This window comes from Suillus plorans (assembly GCF_016647745.1).
Source record: "Suillus plorans strain S12 chromosome Unknown HD556scaffold_3, whole genome shotgun sequence".
Lineage (NCBI taxonomy): Eukaryota > Fungi > Basidiomycota > Agaricomycetes > Boletales > Suillaceae > Suillus > Suillus plorans.
The window spans coordinates 350,107-369,595 of record NW_024537387.1 but is presented as its reverse complement, the minus strand read 5'-3'; the positions used below and the strand labels follow the sequence as shown (position 1 = coordinate 369,595).

General features: G+C 46.5%; 7 protein-coding genes across 7 annotated transcripts; 4 read left to right on the top strand and 3 right to left on the bottom strand.

Annotated features, from left to right (window-relative positions):
* Positions 1-1,825: 1,825 nt before the first annotated feature.
* On the top strand, positions 1,826-2,541 carry HD556DRAFT_1303390 (uncharacterized protein; the record flags this gene model as incomplete). The annotated part of the gene is made up of 3 exons (XM_041299595.1): positions 1,826-2,044; positions 2,156-2,277; positions 2,331-2,541. The coding sequence occupies 3 exons, from the start codon at positions 1,826-1,828 to the stop codon at positions 2,539-2,541; spliced, it is 552 nt and encodes a 183-aa protein (XP_041166442.1).
* Positions 2,542-4,948: 2,407 nt separating this feature from the next.
* On the bottom strand, positions 4,949-5,627 carry HD556DRAFT_1303389 (uncharacterized protein; the record flags this gene model as incomplete). Its single annotated transcript, XM_041299594.1, has 4 exons — positions 4,949-5,010; positions 5,135-5,409; positions 5,460-5,510; positions 5,560-5,627. The coding sequence occupies 4 exons, from the start codon at positions 5,625-5,627 to the stop codon at positions 4,949-4,951; spliced, it is 456 nt and encodes a 151-aa protein (XP_041166441.1).
* A 321-nt stretch (positions 5,628-5,948) lies between these two features.
* Positions 5,949-8,124, top strand: HD556DRAFT_1429012 (uncharacterized protein; the record flags this gene model as incomplete). The annotated part of the gene is made up of 8 exons (XM_041304773.1): positions 5,949-6,028; positions 6,080-6,208; positions 6,312-6,376; positions 6,420-6,547; positions 7,391-7,476; positions 7,524-7,656; positions 7,799-7,944; positions 8,001-8,124. 8 exons carry the CDS (start codon positions 5,949-5,951, stop codon positions 8,122-8,124), a joined length of 891 nt encoding a protein of 296 aa, XP_041166440.1.
* A 2,097-nt stretch (positions 8,125-10,221) lies between these two features.
* Positions 10,222-12,324, top strand: HD556DRAFT_1326590 (uncharacterized protein). The gene is made up of 5 exons (XM_041301553.1): positions 10,222-10,800; positions 10,850-10,864; positions 10,914-11,041; positions 11,099-11,877; positions 11,935-12,324. The coding sequence occupies exons 1-5, from the start codon at positions 10,391-10,393 to the stop codon at positions 12,169-12,171; spliced, it is 1,569 nt and encodes a 522-aa protein (XP_041166439.1). The 5' UTR covers positions 10,222-10,390; the 3' UTR covers positions 12,172-12,324.
* HD556DRAFT_1261551 (uncharacterized protein) lies at positions 12,325-13,440 on the bottom strand (the record flags this gene model as incomplete). Its single annotated transcript, XM_041299059.1, has 3 exons — positions 12,325-12,662; positions 12,723-13,163; positions 13,206-13,440. 3 exons carry the CDS (start codon positions 13,438-13,440, stop codon positions 12,499-12,501), a joined length of 840 nt encoding a protein of 279 aa, XP_041166438.1. The 3' UTR covers positions 12,325-12,498.
* A 2,027-nt stretch (positions 13,441-15,467) lies between these two features.
* Positions 15,468-17,400, top strand: HD556DRAFT_1326567 (actin actin-like protein). Its single transcript, XM_041301552.1, has 9 exons — positions 15,468-15,600; positions 15,651-15,677; positions 15,737-16,022; positions 16,082-16,546; positions 16,606-16,761; positions 16,817-16,942; positions 16,991-17,034; positions 17,087-17,126; positions 17,177-17,400. Exons 1-9 carry the CDS (start codon positions 15,545-15,547, stop codon positions 17,270-17,272), a joined length of 1,296 nt encoding a protein of 431 aa, XP_041166437.1. The 5' UTR covers positions 15,468-15,544; the 3' UTR covers positions 17,273-17,400.
* HD556DRAFT_1326565 (uncharacterized protein) lies at positions 17,401-19,084 on the bottom strand. Its single transcript, XM_041301551.1, has 2 exons — positions 18,430-19,084; positions 17,401-18,363 (listed from the first exon to the last, which is right to left on the bottom strand). Exons 1-2 carry the CDS (start codon positions 18,593-18,595, stop codon positions 17,657-17,659), a joined length of 873 nt encoding a protein of 290 aa, XP_041166436.1. The 5' UTR covers positions 18,596-19,084; the 3' UTR covers positions 17,401-17,656.
* Positions 19,085-19,489: the final 405 nt, after the last annotated feature.

The window sequence follows — 19,489 nt, the reverse complement described above, 5'->3', positions numbered from 1 at the left end:
TTGTAGCCTGACACATTTGGCTGTCGGGCTCTTTGCCGGTATTGCAATTCCTGGCGTAGCCTGACACATCTGGCTGATGGGTTCTTTGCCGCATGGTGATCCCTGGCGTGCCCTAACTCGCCATCAAACCTGCTTTTCGCTATACCAATCTCTGGTGTAGCCTGACAGTTATTTACCTCTTTCCAAACCCCTGGTGTGCCCTGACTCGTGGTCGTTTTTGCTCAGTCCCCATAATTCATTGCTGCGATTGAAAAAGCGGCGAATGGGCACGCCCATATATATATAAGTCTGGTTTGATGCTGTTTCTTTCATCTTCCGGCCCTCCTGCCTCTCACAAGATGCAACAGATAGTATTACCAGGATTTCTTTACCCTCCGATCTTCATCTTCGTACCAGCCACGGGCGAAGTTGCACAATTATTGTTCAACAATGTAAGTACAATTCACACTGGATATCCGCATCACCACTGACAGCCATGCAGATTGATGAGGTTTGTTATAACTGATAAGTAACTTCTTAATTGACTTGGTTTTAGCCTTTCCACGGTTCCTCCAATCTTCTCTTTCTGGGGTATACCGCGCACGAAGGGCAACTATCGCCAATTTATGTGAGGCTATCATTATCAATTTGAATTATTTCATCTCATTGTACTTGTTTACAGTGGCCTCAAGAGCACATCCGTCTTGCAGATGCATCCCACGCCATCATGAATCATATAGGCTACCTGGCACCCGGTGGCGACAAATTATATGATATCTATGAGATATGGGTGAGAGCTCTATCGTGCCACTATGCTAAATTTTGACGCGATGGTCATATTAGGAGGGCGGTTCGACCTTTCTCAGGAATATCAGCAGCCTGTTTTGTAAGGGCAATATAATTAAAAGGGAGGCTTCTCCCGTCTGGTCAGTGAGTGCTCCCATCAATAGCACATCGCCAGACAGATCACACCGCATACATAGCTTGAAGTGCTCCAGAAAACTCATAATATCCCGTTTCACGAAGCTACATTTCCATTAGGGTTTCCGCCTCCTGCACCACCCCCCGTCATCACGTTTGAGCTACCTCCGCAACTGCTCTGTCTGGCACCAGTGACGTCTCCATACCTGTCCCTGGATGATGGTTACGAATCTACAGGACGAGGTGTCACAGCATCTCTATATGGTGCCACCACTGTCGAGGAAGAGGACATCATCCTCCCGAGTGTCCTTGATGATTATCAGTTCACTGGTCAGGTGCCATCCTTCCACCCTGAGCTCTCTTGGGCAATGGAATCTAGGCTGGATACTCTCGACAAGTCTCAAAAAGATTCGCTCAAAGTTTCATTGACAAATTCAGCTTGGAGCAAGCCGTTTCAGCTGGGAAAATGTCTTTATTCTGGACAATTACTAGTCGGTATTCCAGAAAACCCGTTCAATATGCAGCACGCATTTTCAAGGCAATTGATAACCACCTGTTTCATCCGAGCAGTCCTTTATTATAATACAATGTTTGAAGCGCTACACAAACAACCGTGTAAGTATCCAGCTCTAATTCTGAATGCCAGTAGCTAACGGAATGGTCAGTGAAGGTTCAAAACACTGCTGGAATCGAAAGCGATGTGGGCTGGTCATATTTAAGGAACAAAGTACGTTCGTTCTGATATGTTACCCTTACTCGCTCTAAAATAGGCACAGTTCAAGGACGCACACATAGAATTTACTTCCGAGCTGCGGAAGGTAGCAAGAGGTAGTGCCTGTTCATTGACTGGGTTTGTCGTCAGCGACGAACATAGGGACCAGAAGATACTTGATTTGGTTGCTCTCCTCAACTCAGACAATTTGCAATGGGTGAGAGACGAGAAACTCCACAATCGATGGTTAAGACTTTCTTCTATCAGGTTCAACAAGGAATCAGTGATGTTGTTACAACTCAAGCTTTTAGGGAAGTCATGTGGGCCGCATTGATGCGACCTATCTCTGAACTTGCTGAGGTTCAAGGACGGATGGCGGATTTATTTCCTGGGGACATTCAAGACTGGAATGGAAATCTACGATGCAGTACTGTATGTTCACTCGTCATACTAGTGAGCCTTTTCTCCATCCTAGCAGAGCAATGAAGGAACTCGTGCCTCTATCAGATTTACCAGGCCTTTACTCACAAGTTACATGTGCAGGCGCAGTACCTGAAAGCGCCCCAGCTACATCCCAGGGTCATGGCTGCTTGCAATGGGATGTATCTATGCCCAGAGCAATTCCTCCCCTTCTCCCAAGCGATCAAAGAGCTACCTTCCTTACGGTCAGTGTCCTTCGCACAAATTTCGATCTTGCTCATTGTCTGTATGCGCTCAGGGAAGTAAATGTCTTCGGTATGGATACCAAGAATGGAGTCCCAAAAGTAACCACGATACAGGGAGTGAAGCGGGTAAAGACCTTGGCCGATATTTTACCCATACAGATCAATGATATCGCCCTGGATTTCCCAGTTCCCTACGTGCAATTTTCATTCCTGGCTCCTAGCCACCATGTGGAGATGCATATCTCACATTTCACGAAGTCTTAATGCACACTGGTAGAGTAGATGTGATTTGAACAGAATTTTTTGTATATTCCATGTGTGATGTTAGAATCGGGTCGTTCTTCTATATATGCCTGCAAACATAGTTACACTCATGTAACGTCACATAGTCCTGAAAAACCTGATACATCCCAGTGAGAAACAGTCCTAGCCATGTCTACGGCAAACGATGATGATATCTAGAATAGTTACTAGTACACAAATTGATAGGTGTAAACATATGTCCACAACACTTGAATACTTGACTCATGCTCCGAGAAAATGTGTTTGATCTACTCATCGTACAAACTTACACATTGCGCAATGATTCGATTATGATCACGCACACTCGACAGTATCAGGTATGCCAGAGCCCCAAGAAAGTTAATGTATATGACAGTCAGTACTACTATCATGGAAGTTCGGACGAAGCTTGGTTCTTAGCCTAGGCTACGTGGTTCCAAACGACAATGAAAAAGCTGCAATCACGACACTTCCAAGTATAGAAACGTGGTTTATGTGAGTATATACACGTTTTTACTGATTAGAGCAGCCTTCTAGACCCTTGCCGCATCGATTTCCAACCATTTCGTCTTTTACAAGGCTAACTATCAACGGTGATGAGTCAAATAAAAACCTTCTTACACCATTTCCGGTACCAATCACGACTCCAGCCACTCCACTACTCAAAGACTCTATTTAAGACATGTATATCAATTGATCGAAAACCCCTGTAGTTCAATGGGCCCATCGATGTACGTTACTAGACATTCAATATTCAGTGAGCATGTGCATCGCATCAATCGAATCATTGTTTATCACTATTTGGCATTGTTGGATACAATGATACAATCACACATTATTACTATCAGCCTATCTGTATCACGAACACCAAATAAGGAATATTCACAGCAAGTATAATTGGACCCCTCCCGATCGTATATACTGACATTCGCGTTAGACAATGACTCGCATCGCACATTCACCTCAGGTTGGAAGCGATTGCCGTGTAAGTTTTTTCTTGTAAGTAATTTGAATATAATCTTACGTTTCACAGACGCAATTTGAGCTGTGGGTAGCAAATAGGGTATGCATTTAGTAACGCGTCGCCATCCCGGAACCTGACTTCAGGACCCGAGGCGGCCACTACTCCGTGGCCACAAACATCACATCGCATCAGGCAATTTGCGCGCCTCTGTGCCGGTGGTCTCACTCGTGTGGCGAAAAGTGTGACGTGATGTGTGAACTCAGTGATACAGAATGTGCATGTTTTTATTTGATTAGAGAACCGATACTTGAAAAATGCTCTAGCTATGAGCGTTATGAACCACCATGAAGCTTGGCTGGTGCAACAATACCCACATCATACCACAAATCTAGTAGTGCTATGTTCTACCCCACAGGCTTCAGTGCCACACATTATGTGCCGATCATGATCCATTTCCAACTTACAATCCCAAATAGTAGACGGGATAGAATACATTGTACATCATTACTGCAACTGTTACTAGTACTAATACACACCTAGTAGCACTCTGTACCAATATCTAACGATATCACACTAGCTAAATTCACAATCCTGTCTATTGGTTCGAATTGAAGAATACCATCCTTTGCTGATTTTCACGCTGATTCCGAATTATTTCAAAAATCAAGTTCAAACCTTGGAATCGGTCGTAATTGATGCATGATGATCGAACGAGATTTTTGAAACTTACTTATCCCAAAAAGGAAGTGATTGAACCACGCAGATTCAATGTTCAGCCGCAGCACGACAACTTCGCAAGCTGATACACTCGCCTGCGACATGCTACCATTTCCTGAAGGCCTGAGGCCTGAACTCTTGGAGGTGCCCTACTCTTATGGGTCGCTGACTCTATCATTTTGTTATCGCTCTCATCTACGTTGCTTAGGCTGGTTCACTCATGTTTTTCCTACACCCTCTGTCACCAAGCAATCCCGGTGGCTCGAGCAATGCAATGTGATTCAAGGCATTGAAGCTGGAAATGCTAACACAAAGTGCCTGCGATCCAACACTCTGAGCCTTACTATATCGTCCACCCTGAAATCGCTAAATGACTCAACACGCCGCCACTAAGGCAGCTACTAGAAGACGTCAGTTTATTCTGTTTTTTCAATGTCCAGTTCTGATATTTCCTAGGCTGTCTAGCAAACCACTGAAACCTACATATTGCCACTCCCGCACTAATGCTAGGGCAATCATATGGCTATCCGTTTCAAAGAACTTCTGAATGAGCCACGGCAGTGCCATGGTGCTTGTTCTGTGTGGTCCGTAATCTCATTTCTAATGTTGTAAGGGCTTTATTTGACATGCAACTGAAGTCCGCTTGTAGCATTTCGCCTCTCACTAGCCTTATGCATGTCATTTTTCGAATCAACTGGTATTTCTCCTTCACCTCACTCCAAGATCTAACAATGACGGAATTTCCCCACGCAGAAAGTCACGCATGTCATCTGCACAGCAACCATAATATTATATGACAATGCTATGGTATGTCTTCTCCTAGATTCTCAAGGTCATCGACATTAGCTAAGAAAGTCAGTCAGTTTATCTTAGGGGAGCACGCGTTGGACATACTTGGGAAGGGAGAGGGGGCATCCCATGCTATCTGGCGAGGAGATATAGTACTGATTCCATTTGGTGCGTATTCCTCTAAGATCGTTGCCCGATAATTCTCCTCTAGCCAATGCAGTCTGTATGTTTGGTACAGCTCTCCCAATTTTACGCAGTTCAGTTCTGCAAGTCTCAGTCGTTCCTTGAGCTCCGCCACGGATTCTTCAGTGGTCTCACAGTTGCCTTCGGGCAGATCTTTGTTCTCCATTGAGGGCCTGTTCTTGTCAATATGTGTCTCGCTGATATACGGTCAGCTTTGAGACTGATTGATGATGGTATACTACAGCACCTTACACTGGCAGGTTCACCTCTTTCATTGACCTTGTTCACTAACTCGATTCTAAAACAGAATTAGCACGTCCTGCTGTTAAGTGAGTCATCAGGCTCACCGGAGATTCAAACTCATAATACATCCAGGCAGACTGATGGTCTGACTCTGATTCAAGGTTTGTGACATATTTGGGTTGGACGTAGTGGTGAATATGTATGGTAATGTCCGTCTGGCCAGGAACTTTTATCCTCTGGCAATTCTCCAGTGTTTTTTTATAACTGTTCTATTCATTGCTATTGATTGAACGGAAGGGTACTCAGTCCCGGTTGCATGGCTGCCAAGATTGCGGCCAGTGCTTAGCGGCCAGCGTCACGGCCAGTGATTAGTGCTTAGCAGCCATCAGGTACACCCCTTACCTGGAATCCCACGCAGGACAGTGATGGAGATAAAAAGCTGGGTCCCCGTATCTATGCAGATTAGGTCACTTTTCAATCCTTGCCGGCTCGCATGACCACCAAAGACACCATTTCCAACATTCCAAGCAAGTGCGCTGCATCAGCCCTGCAATTGGGGCCTCGCAAAAAAATGTAAGCTGTTAAATCTTGGCACCAGTTTTGTAGGCTCACCTTGTCGCCCAGCTCTACGTCTGATCCTCTCATATCCCACAGGCGTCACTTTGGTCGCACAGTATTTGCGCTGGGTAACTACCCCTCTCTACTCACCAATGGTATCCTCAGATTAGAACAAATGGAGGACTTTTCTGCTGAGTGAAAACCAAAAAATCCTATTTAGTAGCCCGTTGACTGACATGCTTGGCAGAGAACAATGAGAACATCGCGTTTTTGAACAACTCTTAGATTCTTATCCCAGTCTTCTGGAGTGCCTACAAAATGGGTCCGAGGAAGAAATTCTCCACGTTGGAGAGCTGGTGCATTGTTTTCTATTTGGCCAGAGTTCATGCTGACGAGTACCAGATAGGCAAAGGGGCTGCAGGTGCAAGAGGTGACGATACAAAAATGCTCAAGTCTGCTATACTTGATTGGATTGCTCCAAAAGGGGCAGCAATCCAGCCTCCTTTGCACAGGAACTCAAAAATCGATCGCAGTGTAGCACTCGAGCTCACGCTAGGCTCGTATTCAGATGATTCACAATTCATGTCTAATGCCTGTTCCACGATAATCACTTCCCGTTCAATCCAACGCTTTGACATCGGACCCGACGCTTTGACTGGCAGACCCGACGTTTCCCGCGCATCGGACCCGATATTTTCCCGCGCACTTGTCCTATCCGTGTCCCGTCCTGTCTTGCTAGCCCCACTAGGTGCGTAGTTCATTATTTCGCACATTACTCACGTCGTAGCCAGCGCTATTACATGTTTTCCCATAGTCCGCAGTGCCTCATGTTTATTTACATGTACTTCGGATCCGAAATACTCCGCCGCTACCTTCGCCTACGGGTTCCGCATTTCTACATACTTACATATATATTGGACTGACCTCGAGCATTATTCATCATCCAAGTAGAGGAGAGCCGTTCTCCGACACTTTGCAGTCAAACCCAATATTTCGTAGTTCTTAGTTGACATTGCAAATATTACCACTCTTTCTATCCGAAAACACCAGTCATTATCGATATTCCGCATACCGCTCGCTTTCCCGACACTCGCTATCGCCATTCTCCGTAATCCGCTGAAGACGCACCCGAAACCCGCTAGTCCGCTAACCCGAAAACATCGGACCCGACGCTTTGGCGTCGGACTCGTGGTTATACCTTCGGACTTTGTTTCCCACGCTCGGACTTTTGATCATTTGACATTCCACCGTTTACAGACTAATACCAGATAGCTAACCCCTCGGGTCGAACGCACTTGTCTACAAGTATAGCAGACTAGGCCGCGCAAGACCACAACATTTTGATATTGCTGATTACTTACTTCGTGTAGTATCCAGCAATTGTTGTCTCGTTACAGCAGATTCAACCACGAGCTTACCGGATCACTGCTATGTCCCGCTGGATTGGACCGGAATGATACACAGTATGTTCTCACTTTCCAGTGTCTGCAGTGCTGAAAACTCCAAATAGAACGAGGGAGAACCTCCGAAGCAGTGAATTGTCGGTGTGCAGAGATCAATGGCCAATTTTTTTGTTCGCCCACCATACATATGACACAGAAGACCCGTGGTGTGGGCTTCTTAGGAGCCGCTTACTGGTATGCGTGAGTGGAAACATTTCTCCGTAGTTCTTCACTATATTTTTGACACCAGGCCTACAAACACATCTTCACGTCCCCAAGCTCAGTCGACAAAGAACCAAAAGCTACGTGATCCGGAAGTGTTTTAATATACATGCAATTCAAGGTTCGATTCGCTATAAGCTCCTCTTCAGTGTTCTCACGGACTGACACTACTATGGACTCGGAGACCTTTTACCATAGCCTTCTTGATCTTTTTGAGGACCCTGATGAATCGAAGGAGGTTGAGGAGCTACTGACATGGTGGAATCGGTATGGCTATCTCTCTTTACCATTTCGTTGAAGTTCATATATTGCTATGTACCCAGTCAAGTTTTTCCTACTTCCTCTGCTGCCAAGCGATCAGTCAGCACCAACAGTGCCTTATCGAAAATCCGACTCAAGCGCCTTGCGGCCAAACAGGCGGCAGATTCAAATACAGTCTCTTCATAGTTTTCATGTTGTTATGTAGTAAATATAAGTAATACCTAATATAAGTATCTTGTGACTATTGAGACCAAGCTAGCACATTGAAGTGATTACAACACTGGCCTCCAAATGACCTGAAATGACAAAATACCTGAAACCCTGTTGTTAAATAATAATAAGTTCTCATGATATAGCACAATGGTCTCCTATGCAATACTGATCCATGTGAGCATGCCCTGCAAGATAACTGATCTGCAGCTAAACTCTGCTCAAGCTGAGATCATTGAACATAACCAGCTGAGGGATAGCACCATGTTGTCATTGCTCTGCAGCTTTGGACAAAAGGCAGCTTGATCAGAAACAGTCTGGTCTTTGAAGACTGTATCCAGCACTGGCATTTATCTAGAGTTTGTGAGGAATAAAGTAACTCCCTTGCCTTATATCTTGTGATCATAAATCATAGATATTGAAAAGGATGATAGGATAGTGCCATCTGTTATCCAAATTGTGCACTTAGTGGAACTTGGCAATCCAGTCTGGCATTGCAAGTTGGCAACCACATTGAGATATTAAGGCACTGCACTACAATCACATAACATCCTTGGGGCATTGGCAGCTTTGATCCAACACAATCCGGCCATATAAAGCTTGATCTGACTTAGACATTCATCTGAAGATTGTGAAGGAAGAAAAAGTAGTCAAAGGTTACATTGAGCAGGAACAATTGTAGCAAATTGCAACTAATACACAGCTAGATAACTGGTGGTGACTAAATATTCCCTTGTCAGGGCTGGTGGCTTTTGCAACCTATCCCATTGTGATGATAAGCTGGCAGGTGGTTGCAGTGAGACTGTCACCAATGTGCATTTGGCGAGTTCTATCCAACTTAGTCCGGGTATTTAAAGCTTTCTCATTTGGAGTAAAATTCTGACAGATTTTATATGCATTTTACTTTAGATAATTCTTTGTCAACCTTTATCTTTTTCACGTCGGTTCCCTGATGCATGAACCACAATACTTAATGATAATATATTGCTGTATTCAAAACTTCAAGTTCCATGACTTGATACTCAACACCAACAGATCGAAAGCTGCGCAGTGCGGAGAGTCAAAGTCGACTGTGCCCGGTGCTATCCCAAGGTGTGACTCGACGTCACCGTATTTTGCAGATTAGCAGTCAGACCCTGAATTTTCTCAGCTTTCATCCGACACCACACCACAATGTCCTAAAAATGAGAAAAAATCAAATCTATATAGAGGAGGTACGAATCTACAATACTCTAAATTCGTGGAAGATAATATGAAGTGGTTGACGAGTTACAAAAGATTTGCTGAAAAAGTTGCAGAACACCCGGAATGATAGTACAAGCGGTCTGGCAAAACTATTAATAGCACAAAAATTTTAAACTCCGTGCTGTACCTCCCAGCTCAAGTACGTCACGGTGGAACGACTTAATAGATGGTTTGCATTCTCCTGCTGGCAGAACATAATATATTAACATAATTGATATGCAGGCTTCGCCGAGGGCCCGGACAGCACTTCCAGAAAATCGAGTGGTAACCGGCAAGTACTATCTCTAAGCACCTCTGCATATGTGCATGAGTAACGTATTGGACAAATTGACATGATCCGACACCAAACCCGGGAGGTGGGCCGGCGCGTTGGCCCTCCGTACATGATTGATATCTGAGGCTGCAGCGCTGTTTCTGCTATCTCTATCTTTTCACGAAATCGATCACCCTAGCGAACAACTTGCGATATTCGAATTACCGAACGCTCAGAATCAACCGGGCGAACATGGTAATTGGTGCATGCACATTGCAGACTGTTATCAAATCAAAATTACATCTCCGCAAGTCTTCGATGAGGTTCTGCCACCCTCACTTCGCACGAATTCTGCCGTGGACCACCAACCAGTTCCAGTTGGCACAACTCCTGAGTTCTGCCAAGAACCGCGCATTACTTGGCTCCGATAAAGACACGATAACATCAATATTTCTCTGACAGTTCTCGCAATGCGTTATCACTCCCTTGCGGTAGCTATGAGTCTCGGGTCAGCAGTTCTAGCTCTCCATACCCAACAATTTCCCGTCAGCACTACTGGAGAAGCTGGCGGTCGACCCTTGAATATCGCCAACTCGAACAATGATGAACTACATTCATTTGGTTTCGGTTCGAACATCGAGCAATGGAGTCTTGACGAAGGTCCTGCCGAGAACGCGACAGGGAACTTGATCTTCGACACGGTCCACTCACTCTTACAACACTGGCCAAACACTCGATATCGTAATGGTACGTATCCCTGTCCGCTGCTTTGCTAATGCAGGACAAGTGTTTCATCCTTTTATAGGACATAACATAATACCAGGAACAATTCCAATAGGTACTTTACTGTATCACGGCACCACCCGCAATGCGATACCCAGTGAGCCTGAGTGGACCTCTACAGACCCAGAACATTCTCTTTGTTTTGCTCTTGGAGATGGGGTTGGCTGGCACCTCACGCTGGCAGCAACGCGACCTCTGAAAGTTTTGTACTTTGATGGAAGTAGTGCTGCTAAGGTACCTGAGGGTACAATGGATATACAGGATATAATAGCCTGGGGAGAAGTGCAACCTGAGCGCATCTTGGATGAAGATTCACGGATTACAGATCTCTGTAGGTGGGGAAAGGAGTTCGGAATCGACGGTTTCGCGAGGTTAGCGAGTCATCTCGCTACGGTATATAACTGATTCTCAGATTTCTAGGATGGAAATGGACTTGTGCGCGTGCTCTTACTCTGTGTCGCACTTTCGACTGATGAACTTCTAGTGAAGTTATGTTGTGTGATTTTACGGCCGGTGTCGAAGTAGTATCTTTCCTGCATGTTCGGGTCTTATGGAAGGACACAAACGGGTTCCCTCCGAATCGCCCTGTTCCCGCACCCGGTCCTGATATCTGTTAGTGTTTTGTTCTTGTGTTCCAATACGACTGACGTCATTTGTTCCTGAGCTCAGGGAATCGCATAGTTGAAGCCATGCACTCCGGCTCATGGCACAATCACCACCCGGGAGAATCTCGCATTGTGCTCGACCTGGCTGGTCTTGTCTCACTGTACGATATCGCATTGGCACCTTCCCTCGTCCCGGTTCGCGCGGGGCTTGAACGGCAAGACCACCGGGTGCTCGGAATCTCATCAGAAGACATATCGCAGCTGATGAGAAAGCTCACCGAAGTCATCAGTCGACCAGACCCGGGCAGCGGAATAGACTGGAAGGCCCTCACCCACGTCATCGTTGATCGATATGCGGATCGGCTCGAGCTCGTGCGGCATCTTCTCAATTTCACCTCATCAGACTCGCAAGAACTCCTTCAGCGAGCAAAGCTCGTGCAGACCCAGCTCCGCGTTATGCTCGCGCCATATCTATTAGATGCTACCGTTGTCCCTAGCGCAGATACTCCGGGCCTACATCCATTGCAGTGGGCATCCCCAATGTTCAGGCTATGTGCCACAACACATACTACCGCGATGACATATCAAGTACCCTTAATGACGCCTTCAGAACGCCTGTTGCTCAAGGCCATCGAGGACATAATGAGAGAAATCTGTCGTGTCACTACGAAGATGTGGGCCGTTGGTGTCACGAGCGGGTTCGACACTCTTTTCCCCATTGAACTTGATGGGGAGCCTGATGTCGCTCAAATAATGAATGACTGGAGACAAGACACCCAAAAGCTGATGTCTTGGTTAGACTGGAGTATATGGATTAAATGCCGACCTGCCTGCGGCCCAGAGGTGGGATCCAAATAATTTCCTGCCTAGCCCACCGGACTAAGCATAATCTACTTGCAGGAAATATGTTATCTTCCTACCTGGCCCCTTAATGCCCCCACGCCACGTCAACCTCCGCAGGACCCGCAGAACACTACTGATGCACCAGCAGAAGTAAATCATCTTGCTGATCAAGTCGGGCATCCACCAGAAGGCTCAGCGATTGCAGATGCTTTTTCCTCCATTGAGACGCCGATGGAGGAATGGAAGAGGCCTCAACCGAAGTGCGTCAGGCGCCTCCCGCCGTATCAATTTTGATCCCGACGGGCCCTCACGCGTATGAACTACATCTTTCGTGGAGTTGAGTCATCTGGATATACCTTTTTCCCTGATAGTCCTAGGCCTCCCGAGGTCACAGACGTGTTTTCCTGCTGGAATGCAAATATTGGTATATGTATTGGATACAACACCTAATGAGGGTATACAATGCAGTTGTATCGTGAAGAATGAACTATAAGTGAAGCATACTTGCACCGCAGGTTTCATGCGACATGGTGTCAAACGGCCGGCGCGGCTGCCAAATATGGGTGAACAAGGGAAAACTAGACTTCGATGTATGCACGCATCGGGGCTTTCAACTTTGATTCAAGCAAAGTTGGACCAAGAAATCACAGTCTCTCTCGATTCGGGAGCATCCAAGCCAGCCTGGAGCATCCCTGCACTGGAGCTGCGAATAGGTCTTTCTACGCTCAGTCCCTTCGTCGGCTTGACGAAGACCCATGCCGGGACAAAACCAAGCTGTACATTGTCTCCGCTACTCTCCACCCTGGCAGAGAGTCGTGAAGGATTGAATATGGATAATGAAGAACGAGAGCGAAGAGAGTTGTTTTGCACAACGAGGCACCAGCCGTCATCAAACGACTGCAGAATGTGGAGTTGCTCTCCTGAACGCGAAAGAGGGAGTTCATCAGGAAGCACTGGTTGGAAGAATTGCCGAACGGATCGGGCTTGATGGGAAGCCGATGATCGTGAAGATTCTTGTGAATGTGAGGAACGCAAGCCAGAAGGAAGTCGAGTGGATGAACGAAAATTACCCAAAGAAACTGACGAAGTACGACTTTGGCGCGGATGCGAGGGATTGAGACTAGAGAGTGCGCGGGGACGTGGCAAGGGAGCAGCACATGCTGCAGGAACTTCAGAGGAAGAAACATGGTCGTGTCTTGAAGGTCTTGCTATTTGAGCAGGGACAACGGCCTTTTGTGGGAAAACAACAGTCGTCGAATGACTGCTGTTTGACAAAGTTAGGAGACCTATATTTACGGGGTGAAATATTGATTCTTACAGGAACTGACTGACAGGCTCGTTCATTTCTCGAACAACACCTTGTACATTGAGGAAAGCTGCATTCCGTTCTTCTGCACGCCTTGCCTGCAATTTGCGGCGGAAGAACCTCAATGCAAGCCACAATAGAGAAGTAGCAGCAAGTAAGCCAGCGAGGGTGAATCCGACTATATAAATGGTTCTGCTGATAGGAATGACGCCTGGAGCATCGTTGGGGTCGGATCTTGAAAGGAGATATGGAGCCATTGCAAGCAATTGAAGCTGAAAGAGATTCCGGAGATTTTTCCAGTACAACAGAGTAGATTGGGAGGGTGTCGATAACGAGTGCTCGAAAAAAGATCGTGATAAAGAAAGAATGTGAGCAGGCTACAGCTACAAAATATGGAAGAGCCCAAGTTGAACGTGTGATTCGACGTCGACACCCCCTACTCAACTATAAAATAAGGACGTGAGTGGTTGACTCGAAGAGACCTGGATCAGAGAGAACAAACGCACCGAGCCAGCGTAAGCCTATAAGAATCGCGGGCAGATTCACAAGGCAAAAGTAGAAAGAAAATCACCTAAGATATTTGAGAACACTCATATGAGACGATGATCTTGTTCCCTGGAAATGATGCGATGAGCGCTGAGCTGCCATACCAATTAATAAGTAAAGTTCGTTTCCAGGGAAGCTGAAATAAGAATATATTTTCAAGAAGTTATCTTTAAATTATTCAAAATTAAAGCTCTCCACAAGCTTCAATTTCAATTTGCCATTTTATTGTTCCTCCCAAGGACTCAAATCCTCTTTCCCGTTGTTCTTGACGTGCCTGAGCTCCAGGGGACTTCACAACTTGGTGCTGTGCGCCTGATCAGGAAGTATGTATCGAATTTTCGAGACACTTGATTTATTAATGAAAGAAGGCATACAAAATCTCAACGGCCAGATTAATGCCTGGACCACAACATACAGTGGCCATAGCTGTTGACTGTCACCTACTGTCATTGATCAAATCTACGACAATAGCCTCTGGTCCAACGAGCTCTATCTACTACTAGGCCACCGCTTGCTGATGTCAAAGGTTTATGATGAACTTATCATCATCTGATTCAAGTTGCCAATTTCGGCCGGGCCTAGTCAGATTCGACAGTCCCATATACCATTTTTTCATCCATAAACCAGTCACCGTGGCGACTTATAGCGAAATCAATGTTGGACAATTGAACATGCACATTCTGCCCCCGTAAAGACGAACCTTCGGCTTCTGGTCGGCTTCCGTGGAAAATGAAGGCTACCGGCATCAGTACCGGTGGCAGGGATCACGCATTATTGCCACCTATCACTCCGACCAGTTTAGATTGCACTAGCTAGTACAGTAAGTGCCGGTTGCTCAAAAACTTTGGCGGCTGGCTACGAATTTCCCGTTGTATCTGCACTAACGCTGAAATCATGCAGTGCTATTAGTGCTGCTATCAGGTAAGATGTTTTGTTTGCCTTTGCCATGCAAACTTGTCATTTCGGTATAGATTTATTCCAAAAAATAATTCTGGCACTTTCGCAATTCAAAGGATCACTCCTAGACAGGAGCAACACCAGAGAAGTTGTCTGCACTGCAGGGTCGAATATCAGAACTACTGGATGTCACGCACACAATTGGTGCCTTCATCCGCGCAATGCCAAGAACACCACTCGCGGGCGTCCCACAGGGTCCTTCAGAATTGAGAACGATAAGAGCGCGGGAGTCAATGTGAAGGCTTGATGATGCCAAGTCGAGGCCCGGGTCCAGGAATGGAATGTTCTATAAACACTGCATACGAAGTCGGCAGGTCACCAATAGGTTGTCAGAAGGAAATGGCGGTTCAAGTTGGCGGCAGTGATATTTCCATACTTACGTTTTGTAGGTTACCGAACCGTGATTGACCGAGCTTGCTCAACAACAAATTACCGAACTTTTTTTTGTGCTCAAACGGTTAAGCTTGACAAGACCTCAGATGACTGGCCGCATCAGCGGGTTGGATTGTGCTACAAAATTCTACAGAGCGCTCTGTAGCATTCTGTAATGAATTACGTTTCCTGATTCCATTTACCACTATCTTTGGCAGAGTTGTACTGCACAGCACTTTTGCATGTTCAGACCGACATGCATCTGGCATCATCAATTTTCACAGCTTGTACCCAGGGGCCTGCAGCATGTCACCCCATCTACCCTAGTAGTTGAACTATTTTGATGTAGCATCGTCAAATCACGTTTTGCAGCTTAGTGGGTTATTTGGACACGTTAGGAACGAAGGCTTTGCCACACAAAGACAAATAGGAATCGCAGCAACCTCAGTGACTTGACAGGGACTCGATAAAGACTTATTTCTAAGGATGTCAGTCCTCGCACCTATCATCTGCGACAATGGAACCGGATACTCAAAGATAGGGTAAGCACGAAACGATCAACTCTGATGCACTCACTCAAGGTCGATCGCAGCTTCGCAGGAAATTCCGATCCATCATAGTGAGTCTCACCATCCCATACAAGATCGCACCTCTCAGACGCGGTTTGTATGACTCCAGCGTTTTTCCCACTGCAATTGCTACACGCGGGCCTGCTTCTCAACCTACTCGTGGTGGTCCTCCAATTCCTTCAAAACCTGGAAATGTCGCATCGAAACGCGGTGTTGAAGACCTCGACTTCTTCATTGGAGACGAAGCCCTTGCCAATGCGAAGACCCCTGGTTATGGAGTTCACTATCCCATTCGCCATGGCATGATCGACAACTGGGATCACATGGAACGATACTGGGAACAAACTATATTCAAGTATTTACGGGCTGAACCAGAAGATCATTACTTCCTTTTGGTATGACATCATTTCAATGTATCGCACGTTCCAAAAATCCTGATTATCGCCTCTTGTAGACTGAACCTCCACTTAACCCTCCAGAAAACAGAGAGCAGACAGCCGAAATCTTCTTTGAGTCGTTCAATATCAAAGGTCTCTACATCGCTGTACAGGCTGTGCTCGCCCTTGCTGCATCCTGGACATCCAACCGTGCCACAGACAGGACACTCACTGGCACCGTCATTGATTCAGGAGATGGTGTCACGCACGTCATCCCTTGCGCGGAAGGGTACGTCATTGGAAGTGCCATTAAACACATCCCCATCGCTGGTCGTGATATATCACAATTCGTGCTCAACTTATTGCGTGAGCGTGGTGAAATGGCTGCCGTTCCACCAGAAGACCAGCTGCGGGTTGCCAGCAGAGTGAAGGAAAACTACAGCTACACGTGCCAGGACATAGTCAAAGAGTTTCGGAAATACGACGCGGAACCCTACAAATACTTTGAGAGATATGAGGGTGAGCATAGTGTCACCGGCAGAGTTGGTTTCCATTTTCGAACGTGTTTCACCAGTTATTGAATGCACGTCGTTTTCACTAGAAATATTCCATTGATGTGGGCTATGAACGCTTCCTGGCCCCGGAGATCTTCTTCAACCCGGAGATCTACTCTTCCGACTTCCTTACACCTCTCCCGGACATTGTTGATGATGTGATTCAAGCCTCTCCGATTGATGTTCGTCGCGGCTTATACAAGGTGACCGGTCTCCTCGGCTCTTCATTTGGTCTGCATTTTAACTAGGACTATGCAGAATATAGTTCTCTCTGGAGGTTCAACCATGTTCCAGCACTTTGGTCAGCGTCTTAAGAGAGACCTAAAGCAGCTGGTTGATCGCCGACTTGAGGCTAGCGTCGTTTCAAGTGGCAGTACTACCAAGGTCGGCGTCCAACAATTTTGCTTCCTCCATTTCCTAATGAAACAATAGTCATCTGGTGTGGATGTGGATGTAATTTCGCACAAGCGCCAACGGTGAGAATCATGTTCTTAATATATTCCACACCATAACTAACTTCCTCTCAAGATATGCCGTGTGGTTTGGTGGCTCCTTGCTTGCATCATTGGTAAGGATTGTTTCAAGCCAAATTTCATCAAATTTTAACCATCATCTCAGCCCGAGTTCTACACGTCTTGCCACACAAAGGCGCAGTACGATGAAATCGGCCCGAGCATTTGCAGACGGTATCAAATATTCGGTAGTGCTACGTAAGCTGCAGACCAGCGGATTGTTGTTCACTGTTCAGACGTATACCGACCCGGGCTGAAAATCGATACTCGTATTGAATGCTGAAAGATGTACTGATGTTCTTCACCAAACACGCCAGAATGACACTAGAAGTTTATTTTGTATACAAGGTACAGTTCTAGTTCCGCAAGGCACGAGTAGCTCGGTCACCAAAGAATACCGCAAATTGTGGTCGCACTCTGCTATGAATGCCGGATGAGGGCATCCGCATGGTTGATACTATCTATTGATAACGAATCGTTGCTAACGGAATCTGTCAACCAAATATTGGTCGTGGCGCATGTCATCGGTGGCTTGGCATGAAAATATCTACAATTTTTTACGTCGCTAATGCTGGGCGATAGGCAATCAAGGCAGCTTCCAACGGATAACGCTAGGTTGACGTTGGGGATTCGCAAAGTATGATGGGTACGCACTGGGGAATCGTACTGCAGGGATCGGGGGTGTTTGGCTGTTATCGGGTGGGGAAGTTGGAGGATGCAGATCCCCCTGAGCCGAGGTGTCAAATGTCCGAGTCGTACGCAAAGGGCGAGTAATCCAGCAAGACCGTCGTCCCTCTTGTATGGACGTGAGAGGGATCTGATGTGCAGTTCCTCGTTGTTTGACAGATACATGAGAGACAGACTTCGGGGAGGTGTTTCCTACTTTGGAGTTGCACGGATCTTCATCGATTTTTTGGTCCTGGGCATATCCATCAGGACGCACATCGGAAGGTGCCAAACCATGAGTGAGCCACGCGAGCAATACATCGTTTTGTCGCGGACGGCCCAGACCTGTAAGCTGACGCCGTTTCCTGGCTATCTTTGGAGAATCTTCCTGTTCCAGGGAGCTATACTGTCGTTTTGCCTTTGTTTTCAGTCCAAGTTGCGGTGGACAGTGTCTGGCCAACGCTGCGAGTGCCGCAGTCACAGGAGACTGCGAGCGCTGGAATGCTGTCTCTCCTTCGGAGGCATCAATATCAGAATCCTGCCGGGTGCGGATGCCGGCCGGAGTTTCTCCTTCAGAAGCATCAATGTCAGGATCCTGCTTGGAGCGGATGTCAGACGGAGTTTCTCCTACGGGTGTATCCGAAAAGCCTGATCAGCGAAGGTGCTCAAATTTAGATCTACGCAGCAGCTCACCTGAACCTTGAGGGGCGGAAATAATTTCCAGTGTTTCGCCTCCGACGGAGCAATTGTCATTGTATTTTCTTTTTAGGTGACAGTCATCAGTAAAAGACGCCGTGTGTGACAAAAACGTACCTTTCGTCACCTGCAGTAGTAATATCGTCATCGATTTCGTCCTCATGCATGGTAGCAGAGCCTGACCAAATCATGTGGAGATAACGACCGGAGAGAAGTCGCAGAGTTTTCTATTCGGGACGGTTAGTCGGCGCAAGAATGCAACTTGAAGGTTAGGCGTACGAAAATTGTTGGAGAAGCTCCAACACTGCCACCAGCGTTATTTTGGGAGAGTGAAGATTGCATCATTGGGTGTGAGGTATCATGCGTTCGTTAACGGGCCATTTTATAACCCACAGGTGTGGAGAGTGGCGTCGTTGAGAGCAAGCAATTGACAATGGGCGGTATAGTAGTAGCAGTCCACAAGTGTAAAATTTCAACCATGAACATACCTTGTGGACTATTGTTGAAAATACTGTATGAGCCAAAATTATGACAAGTGCCACACACGAAACGGGGAAGCGTGTTTGTGTCATGCAAAGCAACTGACTTTACTTGGACCTTCGAGAGTAACCGTGGTGCTTGGACTCGGGCTTTGTATTGCGCCAAAGTAAACTGTGGAAAAGCAAGTAAATGCTATGAATCAGAGTATGTATACTTGTTCTTCAAAAACAAGTACGACACCATGGGGCCCGAGCGCTTTCAACTTTGATGGCACAGCCAACCAACAGATACGTTAAATCATGAGGTACTTGTGTTTCAAATTCTTGAATCGCGATGCTCTGAGACGGGTTGAAGGAGTCGGCGAGTACGGAGAGCGCTGCACCGGAAAACGGAGGCTGATCGGGGAAGAGTACCTGACAAGCAAGCTATACGACTTCGATCGCCCAATGGATTATCCGTGGCGGCGCAGAGGCCAAAAGTGAGGTCAACCAGTGGTTGCGAAAGCAACCGAAAAGCAGTGAATCAATTTAATTTGAACTTCAAAGTGACCTAGCACAGCCACGGAACACTGCTTTGC

Excerpts from the sequence above, each read along its gene's own strand:
- HD556DRAFT_1326567 (XM_041301552.1), top strand. The coding sequence starts at position 15,545 with ATGTCAGTCCTCGCACCTATCATCTGCGACAATGGAACCGGATACTCA. Across the intron at positions 15,678-15,736 it reads GGAAATTCCGATCCATCATA|CGTTTTTCCCACTGCAATTG; the intron begins GTGAGTCTCACC and ends GTATGACTCCAG. Across the intron at positions 16,023-16,081 it reads AAGATCATTACTTCCTTTTG|ACTGAACCTCCACTTAACCC; the intron begins GTATGACATCAT and ends CGCCTCTTGTAG.
- HD556DRAFT_1326565 (XM_041301551.1), bottom strand. The coding sequence starts at position 18,595 with ATGAGGACGAAATCGATGACGATATTACTACTGCAGGTGACGAAAGGT. Across the intron at positions 18,364-18,429 it reads TTCCGCCCCTCAAGGTTCAG|GAGAAACTCCGTCTGACATC; the intron begins GTGAGCTGCTGC and ends ATACACCCGTAG.
- HD556DRAFT_1326590 (XM_041301553.1), top strand. The coding sequence starts at position 10,391 with ATGGTACGTATCCCTGTCCGCTGCTTTGCTAATGCAGGACAAGTGTTT. Across the intron at positions 11,042-11,098 it reads CGCACCCGGTCCTGATATCT|GGAATCGCATAGTTGAAGCC; the intron begins GTTAGTGTTTTG and ends TCCTGAGCTCAG. Across the intron at positions 11,878-11,934 it reads GACCTGCCTGCGGCCCAGAG|GAAATATGTTATCTTCCTAC; the intron begins GTGGGATCCAAA and ends ATCTACTTGCAG.